General features: G+C 40.5%; 1 protein-coding gene and 1 pseudogene across 4 annotated transcripts in view; one reads left to right on the top strand and one right to left on the bottom strand.

Moving 5' to 3' along the window:
- The window catches only part of RNF115 (ring finger protein 115), a 79,420-nt gene that overhangs the window by 6,279 nt on the left and 53,239 nt on the right, over positions 1–19,902 (bottom strand). For all 3 annotated transcript variants that reach the window (XM_023198651.3, XM_023198650.2, XM_023198649.2), the window contains one exon: positions 454–525. In XM_023198651.3, the coding sequence (XP_023054419.1) occupies positions 454–525 (72 nt within the window). The remainder of the gene's footprint in view (positions 1–453; positions 526–19,902) is intronic.
- On the top strand, positions 15,166–16,195 carry LOC111531399 (annotated as a pseudogene). Its single transcript, XR_002728277.1, has one exon. The product of XR_002728277.1 is annotated as a ribosome biogenesis protein NSA2 homolog pseudogene (transcript).

The raw sequence follows: 19,902 nt of genomic DNA, 5'->3' as shown, positions 1-19,902 counted from the left end.
GATAATGGCAGTCTAGCAGCCTCCAGTTACATCTACATACTCACCTATGCAGTTTTTTTGTTTTGTTTTGTTTTTTTGAGATGGAGTCTCGTTCTGTTGCCCAGGCTGGAGTACAGTGGCGCGATCTCAGCTCACTGCAACCTCCGTCTCCCAGGTTCAAGTGATTCTCCTGCCTCAGCCTCCAAGTAACTGGACTACAGGTGCGTGCCACCACGCCTGGCTAATTTTTTGTATTTTTGGTAGAGATGGGGTTTCACCATGTTAGCCAGGATGGTCTCGATCTCCTGACCTCGTGATCTGCCAGCCTCAGCCTCCCAAAGTGCTGGAATGCGATTATGGGCGTGAGCCACCATGCCTGGCCTATGTAGCTCTTTTTCTCTACTGCACAGAAATGACAGCACCTAAAATGATGTCACTCCAATAGAATAAGATAGAAAGCAATTAGTTACCTACCAGGAAAAAGGGTGTGGAGATCCAGGAATGGCAGAATTTGCAAAGAATCCTGCAAAGATGTGTTGTAGTATTCTGTTAGAGAAAAAAAGATTAGGTAAGACAACAGACTAATGAAAGTACTCTACAGATATCCATGGCTGCCTAATTACCAACTACTTCCCTAAACCAAAATGGTTTTTCATTGGCTATTACACAAGAGACAGCATCAGAAATCAGCCTGCCACACGGCGGTGTGCTATTTTGCTATTATGGCTATCTTCCTGAACTCTGCTATCTTATAGATTAATAGATTTTTCTGAATTAAGCTGGAAAGGGATCTGATGGTATGGTATAGTTTTTCAAACTATGTTCCTTGTATATCTGACACCAACATAAGGAAGGGTTAAAAGGGATGCCGAGCCAGTGGAATTCTGGACCCACCTCCCTTTAACAAGGGTAGTTCCATTTTTGTATGTTGTACACATTGGGTTTCTGAATAAGATATCATTTAATGGGTCCTTCAAAATAACAGTTCAAGCAATAATTCTATTTTAAGGTTGTTTCAGATGATTATAACACAAATACATATAAACACACACATGCTTAGCATTTGTCTCTCTGAATACTTAAGATGGCACAGGTACACAGTTCTTTATACGAATGAGTCTTTGCTACCCAAAGAGATATTGGAGTGATGCCTCAGCAAAAGAAAAATCTGAAGAAATTGTTCCCCTAGATCTTCTGTGTTCTGGATGATATGTAATTTTTTTTTCTTTTTTGAGACAGAGTCTCGCTCTGCCGTCCAGGATGGAGTGCAATGACGTGATCTCGGCTCACTGCAACCTCTGCCTCCCGGGTTCAGGCAATTCTCCTGCCTTAGCCTCCCGAGCAGCTGGGATTACAGGCACCTGCCACCACACCCGGCTAATTTTTTGTATATTTAGTAGATTTAGTAGAGACAGGGTTTTACCATGTTGACAAAGTTGATCTTGAACTCCTGACCTCGGCCTCCCAAACTGCTAGGATTACAGGTGTGAGCCACTGAGACCAGCAATGATACGCAATTTTAAGTCCCTGGTTCCCACTTTACTTATTAGGCCAATTAATGTAACAATGGCAGTAGCCAACATTAGACTTTCCCTGCTACTAAAGTTCAACAGCAGCTAACTGCACTATTCCGTTTGTTTGCTTGCCTTTTTGTATTATTTTTCATTATTTATTTTTAACTGATAAAAATTATATATATTATGGTATAGAACATATTTTGAAATATGTAAGCATTGTGGAATGACTACATCAAACTATCAACATATGCATTACCTCACAAACTTATTTACAACAATAACACTTAAAATCTACTCTCTTAGCAATTTCCAAATGTACAAAACACTGTTTTTTGTTTTTTTGTTTTTTTTTTGAGATGAAGTCTTGCTCTGTCACCCAGGCTGGAGTACAGTGGCACCATCTCAGCTCACTGCAAACTCTGTCCCCCAGGTTCAAGCAATTCTTGTGCTTCAGCCTCCCAAGTAGCTGGGATTACAGATGCACACCACCATGCCCAGCGAATTCTTGTATTTTTAGTAGAGATGGGGTTTCACCATATTAGCCGGGCTGTCAAGTAATCTGCCTGCCTTGGCCTCCCTAAGTGCTGGGATTATAGGCATGAGCCATTGCACCTGGCTGAAAACATTGTTATTAACTACAGCCACCATGTTGTACAACATATCTCTTGAACTTTTAACTGAAATTTTGTATCCTTCAACATCTTTCTAATCCACCCCCTCTGCCCCACAGCTCCTGGTAACTACCTTTCTACTCTCTGCTTCTATGAATTCATTGGCTTTTTTAAAGAATGCTTCGTGTTGTTTTAAAAATATATCCAAAAATTATTTGATAATCTTCCCTTCAGTGTGGGCTGGACTTAGTGACTCACTTAACAATAGAATATGGCAGAATTGATCACCTGTGACTTCCAAGACAAGGTAACAAAGCGGGAGAAATGGCCAGGTGTGGTGGCTCATGCCTGTAATCCCAGCACTTCGAGGTGGGTGGATCACTTGAGGTCAGGAGTTCGAGACCAGCCTGGCCAACATGACTCCATCTCCACTAAAAATACAAAAATTAGCTAGGCATAGCGGCACATGCCTATAGTCTCAGCTACTCAGGAGGATGAGGCAGGAGAATCACTTGAACATGGGAGGTGGAGGTTGCACTGAGCCAAGATCATGCCATTGCATTCTAGCATGCGTGACACAGTGAGACTTTGCCTCAAGAAAAAAAGGTGGGGGGGGGAGCGCGTAGTGCTTCCTCCTTGTACTTCTGTTGGATCAATCACTTTCTCTGGGAGAGTGCCATATCAAGCAGTCCTATAGAAAGGTCCATGTGATGAGGAACTGAGTACTCCTGCCACCAGCCAGAACAAACCTGCCAGAATATGTGTAAAGCCTAGTCACCCCTATACTGCAGCAGTGGCCAACGTCTTGACTGTAAGCTCATGAAATCCTGGGCCAGAATCACTCAGCGACGCTACTCCCAACTGAACCTGTTCCTGACCCAGTGAATCTGTGAGATAATAAATATTTGTTTGTTTTAAGCCACTAAACTCTGAGATAATTTGTTATATGGCAATAGGTAACATACAAATTTTGATATCTGGATACACGTGCTAACATAATAAAGACCTAAAACGTAAGAGTATCTTTGGAACCAGCAGTGGGGCAGAAGTTAAAAGGACTTTGAGGAGAGCATCAGTGAAGTTTGAAGAGCCTTGAAAAAAAACAGAAGCACTATGGCCTTTGAGGAAGTTAAAGGTGAGAGATTAAGAAAAGGCAAAAAAATCTTATTAGAAACTGGAGGGAAAAGGATCCTTGTTATATACTGGCAAAGCTGTTGCCTTACCATAACATGGAAAGTAGATGTTGCGGTCCACAAACTGGTTGATAATCTAGCTAAAGAGATTTCTACTTTTGAAAGTACCTCCTGGCTTCTTGTTGCTTATTTTATTATTATTATTATTATTTATTTATTTTTTTATTATACTTTAAGTTCTAGGGTACATGTGCATAACGTGCAAAAGAGGGATAAATTAAAGGAAGGACAGTCAGTTAAACAAAAAGGACAGAATTATGTAATTCTGAGAATTTCCAGCATCTCCAGATTAGTAAATGACACTAAAATTAAGAAATGGATTTCAAACAAAGATTAAATCCAAGACACTGCCAAAAGACTGATTTCAAATGAAGCCAAAGATCAGACTACAACAATTCTTTGTTAAGACCTCAGAAAGGGCTGGGCGCAGTGGCTCACACCTACAATCCCAGCACTTTGGGAGATCAAGGCAAGAGGATCACTTGAGGCCAGGAATTTGAGACCAGCCTGGCCAACATGGAGAAACCCATCTCTACTAAAAATACAAAAATTAGCTGGGCATGGTGGCGCACACCTCTAATGCCAGCTACTCAGGAGGCCGAAACATGAGAATCACTTGAACCCCGAGGCAGATGTTGCAGTGGGCTGAGATTGCACCACTGCACTCCAGTCTGGGTGACAGAGTACGACTCTGCCTCAAAAAAAAAAAAACCCCACAACCTCAGAAAGATCTAAAATAGTACCTAAAGAATCATTCAGTCAGAAAATTGGACTAAGAAGTTTAAGGGTGTTACTGCTATAACAAACCACCACAAACTGGGTAGCTTAAAACAAAAGGAATTTATTTGCTCACTGATTTGGAGGGTGTCAGTAGGGTTAGTTCTTTCAGAAAGTTCTCAGGGAGATTATTTCCATGACTCTTTCCCGGCTTCTGGTGATGGTTGGCAGAAATCTCTGCCATTCCTTGATTTGTAGACGTTATGTCCCCCCAGTCTCTGCCTCTGTTATCACACGGCTTTCTTCTCTTTGTCTTCTGTGTTCATGTCCAAATTTCTAGCTTCCTCTTTTTTTTTTTTTTTTTGAGGCAGAGTCTCACTCTCGCCCAGGCTGTAGTGCAGTAGGTGCGATCTTGGCTCACTGCAACCTCTGCCTCAAGGTTTAAGCGATTCTCATGCCTCAGCCTCCTGAGTAGCTGGGATTACAGGCATGGGCCACCACACCTGGCTAATTTTTGTATTTTTAGTAGACATGGGGTTTTACCACATTGGCCAGGCTGGTCTCGAACTCCTGACCTCAGGTGATCCTCCCACCTCGGCCTCCCAAAGTGCTGAGATTACAGGAGTAAGCCACCGCACCCAGCAAATTTCTCTCCTTATAAGACTATCAACCGTTGGATTAAGGCCCTTCCTGATCCAGTGTGATCTTATTATAACTTGACTACATCTGTAAAGACCTTATTTCCAAATAAGGTCATATTCACAGTGACCTTATCAGGGTTAGGACTTGAATACAGCTTTTTGCGGGACACAATTCTACCCACTACAAGTGGTATCCCTCAGCAATCCCAGCAGAAACCCAAGGTGGAAAAAGCCTAATTAGAAGAGATTGGTGGACGTGGCTTTTGCCTAATGGCATGAATCCCAGTGAGGTTCCCAGGATACTCGAAGTTTTAAAAAGAAACACTGACAGCTTAAACTGAAAGGTGGAAAGACAGTACAAAATGAAAACAGGTCTCTGGGCCCTCAAATTTCTACCGGCAAGAAGCATGCTAAGAAAGCTATGCAGCTACAAATATGAACTATTTTTAATGGAAAAGAAAGGATGACTAACAAGGTGGATTCCAGAGTCACAGAGAAGAACTCCCGGGTAGAAGCAGAAGTCCTAGTCAAGGAACTTCTGACATTTGTCTAGACAACTATCGGAATTGCTATGAACCAGCAATTTCTTTGTGCCGTCATTTTTCCCTTTTGGAAGAGGAAATCTTTATACCTGTTCAGAATCACTGCCTGTCCACATCACTGCATGTTGGGTGTGTGATAGGTAGATAACTTGTCTCTTTAGTTTACAGGTCTTCATAGCAAAAGGAACTGTGCCTGAGGAACTACACCCAAGAAGCCACACTCACACTTGGACCTAGTTAAAGGACAGCTACCTGTATTTCAAGCTGATGCTACAGAAGGAAACTTTTTTGATAGCTCTTGGGAGGAAGAAGTGTAAATAATTTGTGGCTAGAGGGCAAACTGGTGATTTTAAAATACATCCATGAATTCTTTAGAGGTGGAGCTAATTCTCTTCTCCTTGAATGTGGGCTAGACTTACTGATTCACCTCTTACAGACAAAATGCAGCAGAAATGACAGTGTTTGACTTCCAAAATTAGGATATAAAAAGGCATTATGGGTTTTTTTTCCTTCTTCCTCTATCATTCTCTTGGATCAATAACTCCAAGAGAAGCTAGCTGCCAAGTAATAGGGACATTCAAGGAGCCCTATGGAGAGGCCCAGATGGTGAGGAACTAAGGCCTCCTGCCAACAGTCATGTGAGTGAGCCATCTTGGAAGTGGATCTTCCAGGTCCAGTTAAGTGTTCGGATGACTGCAGCCACAGCTGACATGTTGATTATAACCTCATGAAGCCCTTCACCAGAACCACCTAGCTAAACTGCTCCCAAATTCCTGACCCTCAAAAATAGTGAGATAATAAATATTGTCATAAGCTGTTAAATTCTGGGGTAATGTGTTACACAGCAATAGGTAACTAATATATACCCACCTATTTACCAGTGACAAGAAGGGCAAATTATCACATGCTTAAACTGATCAATAAGTAAATGGTAATAATCAAGTGTGAGAGATAGCCTAGTTCTTGAAGCTGTTAAAAGTCAATCCTACAGGAACGCTTGGAATTACGAGGAACAATTCACTAGCAGCTGATGAGCCGATGATTCCTCTTTCTTGGCTTCTTACTCTCTGGAAGTCAGATGTTAGTCCCATATTTTTGCAGCAGTTAACAGAGACTGCTCAGGGTGGCCCCAATGCATATGAGCTGTTGCTCGGAGAACAATAGTTCATAGAGTATTTACAATGAATTTTGTTTATTAAAAAAAAAAAATCTTTTCTTGTTAAAGCTAAATGTCTGGGAAGATGTGGAGGGAAGAAAGATAGTGTATACATTTAATTTTAGAAACTTACAGAAGAGAAAAATCAACCCACTGGGTCTGGAAGGGAAGTCACATACTAAAACCAGGTAAGAGTCTTCACATAGTTTCCAGAGCTGTACTCTCTCTAGGTTTTCCTCGTACTTCCCAGGCTAGTTTCCTTTGCTTATTATCTTCCAAACTTCTAAGTTTGGAAGGCCCAGGCCTCCATTCTCTGAGCTCTACTATCTCCTATCTTGACTTCTTTGACCATTTTATCCAGCTTTATAATTTTAAATACCATATATAGGCCACAACTTCCAAATTTTATCTCCAGCCAAGACCTCTGCCTACTCAATATTTCCACTTGTGTAATAAGCACCTCAAACTTACTATGTCCCAAACTGAATTAACTGTTAAATATTTTCCTCCAAACTTACTCCTCCTAATGTTCCCCATGTCAGCAGATGGTGGCTCCATTTTTCTTGTTTTCAGGCCAAAAACCTTGATGTCATAACTCTTCTTTCTGTTACACCCCATATCCAATCTGTCAGTAAATCCTATCATGAATATTGCCAAACTCCATCTGAAACCAAACCATTTTTCACTACTCTCACCCAAACCACTGATATCTCTAGCTTATATGAACGCAATAGCCTCTTAAATAGTTTCTCTGCTGTGTCTTTGCCCCGCACACCTTGCAGCCCCCCATTTTATTTTCAGCACAGCAGTTACAGCAATCATTTCAAGATATAAATGACACCTAAATTCTCCACTGGAATAGAAGCTCTTATAATTGCCAACCAGGCTTCATATAATCTAATACCCACCTCCCCATTCCTACTCCCATCAATTTCTCCTACCATTCCCCTCACCTTCTCTGCCCTACATTGGTCTCTCCTTGTTTGTACATCCCTACACTTCCTTGGTGTCTATTCAGATACTTTCTCAATAAGACTTTTGCTGATCATGCTCTTTTTAAAACTTCACTTCCACCATATTCCCTATCTCCCATCCCTGCTTTTCTTCCACCATAGCACTTACTACTGCTTAACATTCTGTTTATTTTGATTGTCTGTCTCTCCCCATTAGCACTTAAGCTCCACAAAGGCAGTCATTCTTGACTATTTATTGACTACTGTATGCCCAACATCTGGCACATAGTAATACACAATGTCTGTTGAATAAATTAAGAGACCTCTTATGGGGCCAGGCAAACTGGCTCACACCCGTAATCCCAGCACATTGGGAGGCCAAGATGGGAATACAAGACCAGCCTGGACAACATAAGGAGACCCCATCTCTACAAAAAAAATGTTAAAATTAGAGATGGGCCTAGTGCTGCACACCTGTGGTCCCAGACGCTTAGGAAGCTGAGATGGGAGGATCACTTGAGCCCAGGAAAAAATTAATTAATTAAGAAACCTCCCCTAGATGGGCTCTGATATGGTTTGGCTGTGTCTCCACCCAAATCTCAACTTGAATTGTATCTCCCAGAATTCCTACATGCTGTGGGAGAGACCCAGGGGGAGGTAATTGAATCATGGAGGCTGATCTTTCCCATGCTATTCTCATGATAGTGAATAAGTCTCATGAGATCTGATGGGTTTATCAGGGGTTTCTGCTTTTGCTTCTTCCTCATTTCTCTTGCCGCCACCATGTAAGAAGTCCCTTTCATCTCCCACCATGATTCTGAGGTCTTCCCAGCCATGTGGAACTGTAAGTCCAATTAAAGCTTTTTCTTCCCAGTCTTGGGTATGTCTTTATCAGCAGCATGAAAAAGGATCAATATAGTAAATTGGTGCCAGGAGTGGGGCATTGCTAAAAGATACCCAAAAATGTAGAAGTGACTTTGGAACTGGGTAACAGGCAGAGGTTGGAACAGTTTGGAGGGCTCAGAAGAAGACAGGAAAATGTGGGAAAGTCTGGAACTTCCTAGAGACTTGCTCAATGGCTTTGCCCAAAATGCTAATAGTGATGTGGACAATAAGGTCCAGGCTGAGGTGGTCTCAGAATGGAGATAAGGAACTTGTTGGGAACTGGAGCAAAGGTGACTCTTGGTATGTTTTAGCGAAGAGACTGGCAGCATTTTGCCCCTGCCCGACAGATTTGTGGAACTTTGAACTTGAGAGAGATGATTTAGGATATCTGGCAGAAGAAATTTCTAGCAGTAAAGCATTCAAGAGGTAACTTGGGTGCTGTTAACCAGTTTTATAAGGGAAGCAGAGCATAAAAATTTGGAAAATTTGATCCCTATGTGATAGAAAAGGAAAACCCATTTTTTAAGGGGAAATTGAAGCCAGCTGCAGAAATTTGCATAAGTAGCAAGGCGCCTAATGTTAATACCCAGGACCACAGGGAAAATGTCTCCAGGCCCTGTCAGAGACCTTCACGGCAGCCCCTCCCATCACAGGCCCAGAGGCCCGGGAGGAAAAAGTGGTTTCATGGGCTGGGCCCAGGGTCCCCGTGCTATGTGCAGCCTAGGGACTTGATGCCCTGTGTCTCAGTTGCTCCAGCCATGGCTGAAAGGGGCCAACATAGAGCTTGGGTTGTGGCTTCAGAGGGTGCAAGCCCAAAGCCTTGGCAGCTTCCCTGTGGTGTTGAGCCTGCGAGTGCACTGAAGACAAGAATTGAGGTTTAGGAACCTCCACCTAGATTTCAGAAGATGTATGGAAACACCTGGATGCCCAGGCAAAAGTTTGCTGCAGGGGCGGGGCCCTCATGGAGAACCTCTGCTAGGGCAGTGCGGAAGGAAAATGTGGCGTGGGAGCCCCCACACAGAGTCCCTACTAGGGAACTGCATAGAGGAGCTGTGAGAAGAGGGCCACCATCTTCCAGATCCCAGAATGGTAGACCCACCGACAGCTTGCACCATGAGCCACAGACGCTCAACACCAGACAGTGAAAAGCAGCAAGGAGGGAGGTTGTATCCCGCAAAGTCACAGGGGTAGAGCTGCCCAAGACCACGAGAACCCACCTTTTGCCTCAGCATGACCTGGATGTGAGACTTGGACTCAAAGATGATTTTGGAGCTTCAAAATTTGCCCCGCTGGGTTTCAGACATGCATGGAGCCTGTAACCCCTTTGTTTTAGCCAATTTCTCCCACTTGGAATGGCTATATTTACCAAATACCTGTACCTCACTGTATCTAGGAAGTAACTAGCTTGCTTTTGATTTTATAGGCTCACAGGCGGAAGGGACTTGCTTTATCTCAGATGAGACTTTTGACTTTGGACTTTTGCATTAATACCTAAATTAATTAAGACTTGGGGGGACTTATGGGAATGCATGACTGGTTTTGAAATGTGAGGATATGAGATTTGGAGGGGCCAGGGGCTGAATGACATGGTTAGGTTGCCGCCATGTTAGAAGTGCCTTTAGCCTCCCACCATGATTCTGAGGCCTTCTCAGCCATGTGAAACTGTGAAGTCCAAATAAACCTCTTTTTCTTCCCAGTCTCAGGCATGTCTTTATCAGCCTTGTGAAAACAGACTAATATAGGCCCCAATCAAATGTATCTTGAAAGATATATACAATCTATTAAGTTAAAAAATCTTATAAAATATGTGTAGTATAATCAATTTAATTTCAATTATATAGATGTAATTATCATATATATGTATTTAAAAAGGTCTACAAGATTATACATCAAGGTGTAACTATGGCTATTTCTGGATAAGGTTGTCTTTTTATTCCATACCAAAAAAAAAATTTTTTTTTAATAAGAAAAAAAAAAGTTAACAACCAAAAAAAGTCAGTTCTCAAAATCTGAGATGTGATAGTGGTCAGAAAACCATGGTCCAAGAACCTAGGGTTAACTTCAGAAGCACATATTCTCTAGGTAGGAAATCTTAAAACATATTCTTTACACAGCCATAAAAAAGAACAAAATCATGTACTTTGCAGCAACATGGATATAGTTGGAGGTCAGTAGCCTAATAAGCAAGTTAATGCAGAAAACAGAAATACCACATGTTCTTACTTATACATGGGAACTAAACATTGGGTACACAGGGACACAAAGTAAGGAATAATAAACACTGGAGATCACAAAATGGGAGAGGGAGGGAGAAGGGCAAAGGTTGAGAAACTACCTATAGGTACTATGTTCACTGCTTAGATCATGGGATCATTATAAGCCCAAACCCCAGCATCACACAATATACCTGTGTAATAAACCTGCTGTTCTGTGAGTTACCAGGAAAGCAAATTTTAAAAAATTAAAAAATTAAAACCAAATCTGTACATGTACCCCCTGAATCGAAAATAAAAATAATAAATTTTAAAAAGAACGTATTATTTAGGTGGGACAGCTTCTTAGAAGTAATGTACCCTACAAAGCGAATCGGAAACAGCTTACTGCTAACTAAAATCAAAGAGGCTTCCTTTATATACCCAGGAAGGAGACTAAACCACCAGGCTAAAATGTAACAAAGAACCAAAAGAGTAAAGCACAACAAAATAAAAATGGGGCTGGGCGCAGTGGCTTATGCCTGTAATCCCAACACCTTGGAAGGCTGAAGCAGGAGGATCACTTGAGGTCAGGACTTCGAGACCAGCCTGGCCAACATGGCAAAACCCTGTCTTTACTAAAAATACAAAAAAATTATCCAAGCATTGTGGCTCATGCCTGTAGTCCCAGCTACTCGGGAGGCTGAGGCAGGAGAATTGCTTGAATCTGGGAGGCAGAGGTTGCAGTGAGCTGAGATCATACCACTGCACTGCAACCTGGGAGACAGAGTGAGACTCCCTCTCAAAAAAACAAAACAAAACAAAACAAAAACAACAAAATAAAATAAAGATGGGTTTTAATGTAGTAAGTGCAGACTAATGGGTGGTAATCTCTATTACTTGTCTGGAAAATATGAATGTGCTGGTGTTGACCCAATACAAAGGAAAAAAAACCTAACAAGCATTAATACTTTACTGTCCTAAAAAATTATTTGAAGTGAAATATGAGTAATTCCTTAGCATTTATCACAACCTGAATGGAGTTTCTCTTAAAGATCATGCAATTTCCTTGCTGATTCTATATGTACCAAACCACCATCTGATTGCTTTTGATTTCTTGATATCTGAGAAATTCACAAACAGTATGCTAACAAACAAGTGAGTTTTGGAGTCACTGAAACAGAATACCCTCAGTTATAAATGTATAAATTAATCTTCTGACACAGGTCAGATGCACTTAAAGTCAGATAAGATGAGCTAGTCTATTCACGACCTAATTAACTATTATTCAAAAGCTGCAGATTAGAGGATAAAGCACATACTTTAGGGACACTGAATAAATATTTGCAGAATGAATGAACAATGTGAGATTTCCCTGTCTTTGTGTTACTAAAAAACTTTTACTCATGCCAATGAAAAAGTCAAAGAAAATGGATCTCATTTCAGGGAAACTTATTAAGTTGGTGTGAGGAACACACTAATAATCCCACAAAGGCTAATCTCTGATACCTGATTTCTTAAATACAAAGTACTCTTTTTCTTGAAATGGAGTCTTGCTCTGTTGCCCAGGCTGGAGTACAGTGGTGCGATCTTGGCTCACTGCAAGTGATTCTCCTGCCTCAGCCTCCTGAGTAGCTGGGATAACAGGCAACCACTACCATGCCTCGTTAATTTTTGGATTTTTAGTAGAGATGGGATTTCATCATATTGGTCAGGCTGGTCTGGAACTCCTGACCTCAAGTGATCCACCCACCTCGGCCTCCCAAAGTGCTGGGATTATAGATGTGAGCCACCGCAGCCAGCCATTAAATACAAAGTACTCTGTTTACAGTGAAACCAGTAAAATGAACAGGAAACTGAGATGTAGCCCATGGAAACCATAAATGGAATGCCCATATGTTCCTTCTCAAAGCAAGAGGACAAAACTGTTATCAGGAAGAAGCCATGTTAAAGTTTAATCAATTTTTTAAAATTTGTAAAACATGAAATTGTACTTTCAAAACATACAGTGGCATCATAATGACAATTACTGTAAAGTAACAACCATATGGAACAATCTGGGCAGGCCTGCTAAGTAGGTATAGTAATAGGCCCCAAAGATATACTGTGTTTATTTATACTTCTATGAAAGAAAACAGAAAAGAAACTGAATTGAAAATTTTCAAGTTCTATTCACTGATATACTGGTGCCTTGGAAGGAAAGTTTCTGAGAAAATTAGGGAAATGCTTAATTCTTTGGTTAAAAAATAAGTGAGAAGGCTACTTAATTTTAAATTTTTGACTTATACTAAACAGTTATACTAAAATTCTTCAGTATAACAGTTAAAAATCTCACCAAATATAAACACTTTCATTTTTGCACTATCCTGGCTCCAATATTTAACTGCCTTTATACTCTTAGACAATTTACCTAAACTCTCTGTGCCTCAGTTTCTCTGGTAAAATGGAGATATTCACAATACCTTCTTCACAGGGTTATAGTGAGGATTAAACAAATGAATACCTGTAAAGCATTTAGACTAGTTTCTGGCACGTACTCTTAGCTATTACTACTACTAATTTATATTTTTTTATACTTTTTAGATACATAATTACAATTATCCACTTATTTAAAACAAACACGTTTAGTAGCCACTATAAAACTGATACTGTGCTAGAAGCTGAGAATACAGAGATAAATAAAACACTACCCTACACTATTAACCCCAGAAGTAACTGAAAAGACTGTAATAGATCTAGTTCTCAAAAGATACCAGGTCCAGATGGAATTACAGGTAACTTGTATTACACCTTTAAATAATAGGTAATTCCTGTGTTATTTAAACTATCTCCAAGCATAAGAATACAGCAAGTTTTCCCAGTTCTTTTTACGCAACTAATATAATCCTGACACCAAAACTTGATAGAGAGACTCACCCTCTTTTGAATAAATGTAAAGATCCTTTAAAAAAAAAAAAAAGATAAGGAACAAATCAACTCCAATAATGTATTAAGAGACTCCAGCCTTAGCAACTTAGTCTCTACCAAAAATTGAAAAATTAGCCAGGTGTAGTAGTACATGCCTGTAGTCCTACCTAGTTCGTAGGCTGAAATGGGAGGATTGCTTGAGCCCACCGAGTTTGAAGCTGTAGTGAAACATGATCTTGCTACTGCATTCTAGCCTGGGCAACAAAGTGAGACCCTATTTCCCCAACCTCCGACCCCTAAAAAAGAGAGATTAGTGCTCCCTGACAAAGCAGCTTGAATAGAAACACTAGAAAACATACCTGTTAATAAAATGCATTAACTGTTTAAGGGAGAAAAACTCTAAGGTCATTTTGACAGGACTGCAAAGGGCATGTGACAAAATCATTAGTCATTCTTAATTAAAAGCCCCTAATAAATTATGAATAAAATTAAACTTTCTTAGTGTGATAGTGCATATATTAGGAACCAAAAGCAAACATGTTTAACAAAGAAACACTAATTCATTCTCACTGAAGTCAGGAAAAACACAATGATGCCTATATTAAACAACTTTGTTTTGGTAATATAGTCAATATAACAGATAAGAAAAATAAGAAGTATAAACATTGGAAAGAGAAACACAATCAATATTTGAGGATGATATGAGTGCTAACTAGAAAACTAAAGAGAATAAAATGAAGAACTATTACAATTAATAAGAGAATTCAATTAAGTAACAAGATGAAGGGTAACAAAAAGTTTGCCAACAATAATCAGTTAAAAAGTTAAACCAGCCGGGCACGGTGGCTCAAGCCTGTAATCCCAGCACTTTGGGAGGCCGAGACGGGCAGATCACGAGGTCAGGAGATCAAGACTATCCTGGCTATCACGGTGAAACTCCGTCTCTACTACAAAATACAAAAAACTAGCCGGGCGAGGTGGCGGGCGTCTGTAGTCCCAGCTACTCGGGAGGCTGAGGCAGGAGAATGGCATAAACCCAGAAGGCAGAGCTTGCAGTGAGCTGAGATCCAGCCACTGCACTCCAGCCTGGGCGACAGAGCGAGACTCCGTCTCAAAAATAAATAAATAAATAAATAAATAGTTAAATCAAACTATGAAACTTGACTGAATGATGAAAAGTGCCCTGTATCTTCTACTCAATTGGCTGTGAACCTAAAACTGCTCTTAAAAAGTCTATTTTTAAAAAGAAAGAAGGGAGAAGAAGCAAGAAGGAAAAAGAAGGAAGAGGAAGAAAAGAGAAGGAAGAAGAAGATGGAAGAGGGAAGGAGAAAGAAGAAAAGGGAGGAAGAAAAAGGAAGGAGGAAAAAGAAAGGAAGGAGGAGGAAGAAGGAAGAGGAGGAAGAATGAGGAAGAATGAAAGAGGAAGGAGGAAGAAGAATGCAGGAGGAAGAAGAAGGAGAAAGGAAGAAGAAGAAGGAAGAAGGAAGAGGAAGATAGAGGAAGAAGAAAAAAGAACCAAATAAACTGAGACCATGAGCCATAGGTCTGAGAAGTTTCAATATTACTAAAACGTACAGGCTGGGCACGGTGGCTCAAGCCTGTAAACCCAGCACTTTGGGAGGCCGAGGCAGGCAGATCACCTGAGGTCAAGAGTTCGAGACCAGTTTGGTCAACACGGCGAAACCCTGTCTCTATCAAAAATACAAAAATTAGCCAGGTGTGGTGGCGGACACCTGTAATCCCAGCTACTTGGGAGGCTGAGGCAGGAAAAAATGCTTGAATTGGGAGGCAGAGGTTGCACTGAGCCGAGATCACACCACTGCACTCCAGCCTGGGCAACAGAGCGAGACTTTGTCTCAAAAAAACAAAAAAGCCTTTCCTGTCCCGGCCTGCGTGGTGTGGGCTTGTGGGTCTTTGAGACCTGAAAATTGAGAGCGTTTTCGCACCCCAGGGGCTGCTTCTGGCGGTTCTGCGGCCATCACCATGCCACAGACCAAACATATTGAATTACACCATAAAAGCTATGGATACCATTTGGATTACCATGAGAAAAAGAGAAAGAAGGAAAGTCGAGAGGCTCATGAATGTTCAAAGAAGGCAAAGAAAATGACTGGTCTGAAGGCTAAGCTTTACCATAAACAGTACCATGCTGAAAAAATACAAATGAAAAAGACTATCAAGATGCATGAAAAGAGAAACACCAAACAAAAGAATGATGAAAAGACTCCACAGGGAGCAGTACCTGCCTATCTGCTGGACAGAGAGGGACAATCTCGAGCTAAAGTACTTTCCAGTATGATTAAACAGAAACGAAAAGAGAAGGCGGGAAATTGGGAAGTCCCTCTGCCTAAAGTACGTGCCCAGGGAAAAACAGAAGTATTAAAAGTTATTCGAACAGGAAAGAGAAAGAAGAAAGCATGGAAGAGGATGGTTACTAAAGTGTGCTTTGTTGGAGATGGCTTTACAAGAAAACCACCTAAATATGAAAGATTTATCAGGCCAATGGGCTTGCATTTCAAGAAAGCCCATGTAACACATCCTGAACTGAAAGCCACCTTTTGCCTACCAATATTTGGTGTAAAGAAGAATCCCTCATCCCCACTGTATACAACTTTGGGTGTTATTACCAAAGGTACTGTCACCGAGGTAAATGTGAGCAAATTGGGCCTTGTGACACAAGGAGGCAAAGTTATTTGGGAAAAATATGCCCAGGTTACCAACAATCCTGAAAATGATGGATGTATAAATGCAGTCTTACTGGTTTGACAGCAATTTCATATATAATTATCCAGGACTACACACCAACTGAAAAAACTGCCATTACTGTGATGTTTCTGAATACTACCAAACAGCCATACATGTCTGCAATGAAGAGATTTATTAAATTGTAAACATTAAAATGTTCCTGTTTTTGAAAAAAGAAAAGAAAAGAAAAAAAAACTCAAAGTACCAACTGTCCCCAAATTAATATATAAATTCAATGCACTTCCAATCAAAATCCTAATGGGATGGGAAAAGGGGCAGAGATTGAAAAACTGCATCTAAAATCCATTTGGAAGGGTAAACACAAGCAAAGCATTAATAAACTTGCAAACAAACTAAGAATTTTTTTTTTTAAGAAAAGAACAATAATGAGGTGGACCTTCTCTACCAGTTTTCAGATCACAGTATAAAATCGTAGTACGTACACCAGAATGGTACATGAATAGAATACAAAAATAAAGATCTACAGCACATAACAGAGAATCCAGAAAGAGAAAGGTAAGTATGAAAATGTATACATAATAAAGGTGACATTTCAAATCAGATATGCTATATATTATGCTGTAAATAACTGGATACGCATATGAGGGAGATTAGATCTTTAACTCAAAAATACACAAAAATACTCCCCACCCACCAGAGATTTGGGCATAACGCCCAATCAGGGCCAGAAACCTTCCACAAAAGTCGATGGATGGGTACGCCTGTAATCTCAGTACTTTGGGAGGCCATGGGTGGATCACTTGAGGTCAGGAGTTCAAGACCAGCCTGGCCAACATGGTGAAACCCCATCTCTCTTAAAAATACAAAAAAAAAATAGCTAGGCATGGTGGCATGAGACTCTAATTCCAGCTACTCAGGAGGGTGAGGCACAAGAATTGCTTGGATCTGGGAGGCAGAGGTTGCAGTGAGCTGAGGCCACACCACTGCACTTCAGCCTGGGCAACAGAGCAAGGCTGTCTCAAAAAAAAAGAAAAAAAAGTTGACAGATGGACATATCCTCTAGGAGGAATCCTCCATAATTCCTGTAAACTTGGAGCCACCACCAGTTATCTTTCATTTCACAAAGACAGAGCCATCATGATAACACAGGAAAGCAGATTTGAGAGAGAAAGAATGATAGACAGATGAACATAACACATTGACTGACCATCTAGATCCACCTATAGACTTCTAATTTACATCAGTGCTTCTCAATGTCACTCCTAGGAAGTGATTTAGAAATCCAAGGGAGCAGTTTTGCTAGTCACAATAAATGGTAGGTACCATTCACATTTACTAAGCAGGAAAAATGAGTGCTAGCTACCCTGCAATAAACAGGAGGACAGCCAGGCCCAATAAAGAACTGTCCGCCAACCTGCATATTCTGAACATTCTGCCTGGACATTCATTTGGTGACAAACTACCTATAATTAACTGAAACTAAATCCAGCTCCATTCTACACATAAACACAAATTATTTTCCATTTGGTTTTAATATATACTGAATTTTCCAGGGATGTAACTATTGTGAAGTTTATGCTGATGGAAGTTTATGCTTCTGCACAAACCCCAGAAACTTCCTAAGAGTTCTTCACCATTTTGAAAAGTCATAACATTGTACCAACAATGCTTGTGGCAGATGAACTGTAAAATATAATCCTCTTGGACTGTCTGCATTTGTAGCTATCATCTTAATGATTCTATATACAGAAACAAGCACCTAACTATTCATTTTGTCTCCCATAATAGTTATGGCTAGACATTTATACATTAAAACACATATATTCATATATTATTTTTATTTCTCCTTTATATTAATTGGAGAACTATATATATATGTGTGTGTGTGTGTGTGTGTGTGTGTTTTTATTATGTTTTACAGCTTATATTATCAATGAATTTCTAATCAGAATAGTAGAGGGCATCACAATACAATTGTTATAATAGGGAGATGCTGGGTCTGATATAGCTAACAACCATTTGAGCTATGTGAGCCAATACATTCTAGTTTTTTGAGTTTTTTTGAGACAGAGTTGTGCTCTGTCACCCAGGTTGGAGCAATCTCGGCTTACTACAACCTCCACCTCCCAGGTTCAAGCGATTCTCCTGCCTTAGCCTCCCAAGTAGCTGGGATTGCAGGCATGTGCCACCATGCCCAGCTAAATTTTTTTAATTTTTAGTAGAGATGGGGTTTTGCCATGTTGGCCACGCTGGTCTTGAACTGGCCTCAAGTGATCTGCCCACCTCGGCCTCCCAAAGTGCTGGGATTACAGGCATGAGCAACCGCGCCTGGCCGCCAGTAAGTTTTTTCTTAAGTTATATTAAATTGAATTTCTATCACTTGTAAGCAAAAAGAGTTCTAACATAACCATAAAAAGCATTAAGAAAATATAAAAATTAAATTTTAAATCTTGGAGCAAGAAGAGCCTCTTTTTTTTTTTTTTTGTGAGATAAGACAAGGACTCACTTCTGTTGCACAGGCTGGAGTGCAGTGGCGCAATCACTGCTCAGAGCAGCCACAACCTCCCAGGCTCAAGCGATCCTCCCACTCATCCTGTGGAGTAGCTAGGACTACAGGCACATGCCACCATGCTCAGCTGATTTTTCATTTTTTGTAAAGATGAGGGCTTGCCATGTTGCCCAGGGTGATCTTAAATTCCTGGACTCAAGCAATCCTCCCAGAAGTTTGAGACCAGCCTGGGCAACATAGCGAGACCTCATCTTTACAAAAAAAATTTTAAAGTTGGCCAAGCATTACAGGCATGGTGGTACATGCCTGTAATCCAAGCTACTTGGGAGGCTAAGGCAGGAGGATTGTGTGAACCCAGAAGTTTGAGGCTCAGTGAGCTACGATCACACCACTGTACTCCAGCCTGGGCAACAGAGCAAGACTCTATTGCAAAATAAAGAAAGAAAGAAGAAGAAGAAAAAAAAGTAATTTCAAGGGGGAAGAAAAAAGATTAAAAGGGTTGAATTCAGTGAACTAGACCTATACAATAAGGATTTTAAAGTATCCACTGGGTCTGCAATTATTAATAGAAAGTCACCAGGGATTTTAGTGAAAGGAGGGCCAGACTACAGCAGGTAGAAGAATAATGAAAGATAAAAAAGTAAACACAAACAACTCTTAAGAAATTTGATTGAACAGGAAAGGAAAAAGATTACTAGGCAGTAACTGGAACAGTAATTCTCAATTCTGGCTACAATAAGAATAACTTTAGGAGCTTTTTAAAATTACCAATGCCTGGTTTCACCCAGACTAATAAAATCACAGTCCCTGGGGATGGAGTCCAGGTACCAGATCAAAAGATATCCTCAGTGACAATGATGTACAGCCAGGACTGAAAAACACAGAGCTAAAGAGTAAAACAGTGGCCAAGGGGCATTAACTGGGAAAGAAAGCAGGAAGAAGAAGATGGATGATACAAAATCCCAGACAAAACAGCTAGAGAATGGGTCAGAACATGGGCTGATAGGCTTGCCTTGAAAAGAAAAAAACAAAGGACACCTCATCTCAGGAGGTTGGAAGGAGAAATGAATGTTGATACAGAGAAGCTGGGCACAGGGATTTGGGCAGTTCATGCCCAAGGCTCCAATTTTCATAAAGGGGAATATAAATCAGCTTCTGAGAATCAGCTATTGGATAGAAAATTTGAAGAATGAAATTTAGTGAAAATTAAAATATCTGTTGAGGGAATGCAAAACAAAAGCCTAATCAAAAGCATGAAATCTAGTGGAGATTAAATGCACCTTACTATCTGCAGGGGTACGACTGGGAACATTTATGTGACTTTTCTGAAGCAGTACTGAACCATCCACTAGTAAAGGAGCAAGGAAAAGTGAATCACAGCACTTCTCCAAAAT

Source organism: Piliocolobus tephrosceles, chromosome 1, assembly GCF_002776525.5.
Source record: "Piliocolobus tephrosceles isolate RC106 chromosome 1, ASM277652v3, whole genome shotgun sequence".
Classification (NCBI taxonomy): domain Eukaryota; kingdom Metazoa; phylum Chordata; class Mammalia; order Primates; family Cercopithecidae; genus Piliocolobus; species Piliocolobus tephrosceles.
The sequence above is the reverse complement of the archived record's forward strand: the minus strand, read 5'-3'. Positions and strand labels throughout refer to the sequence as shown.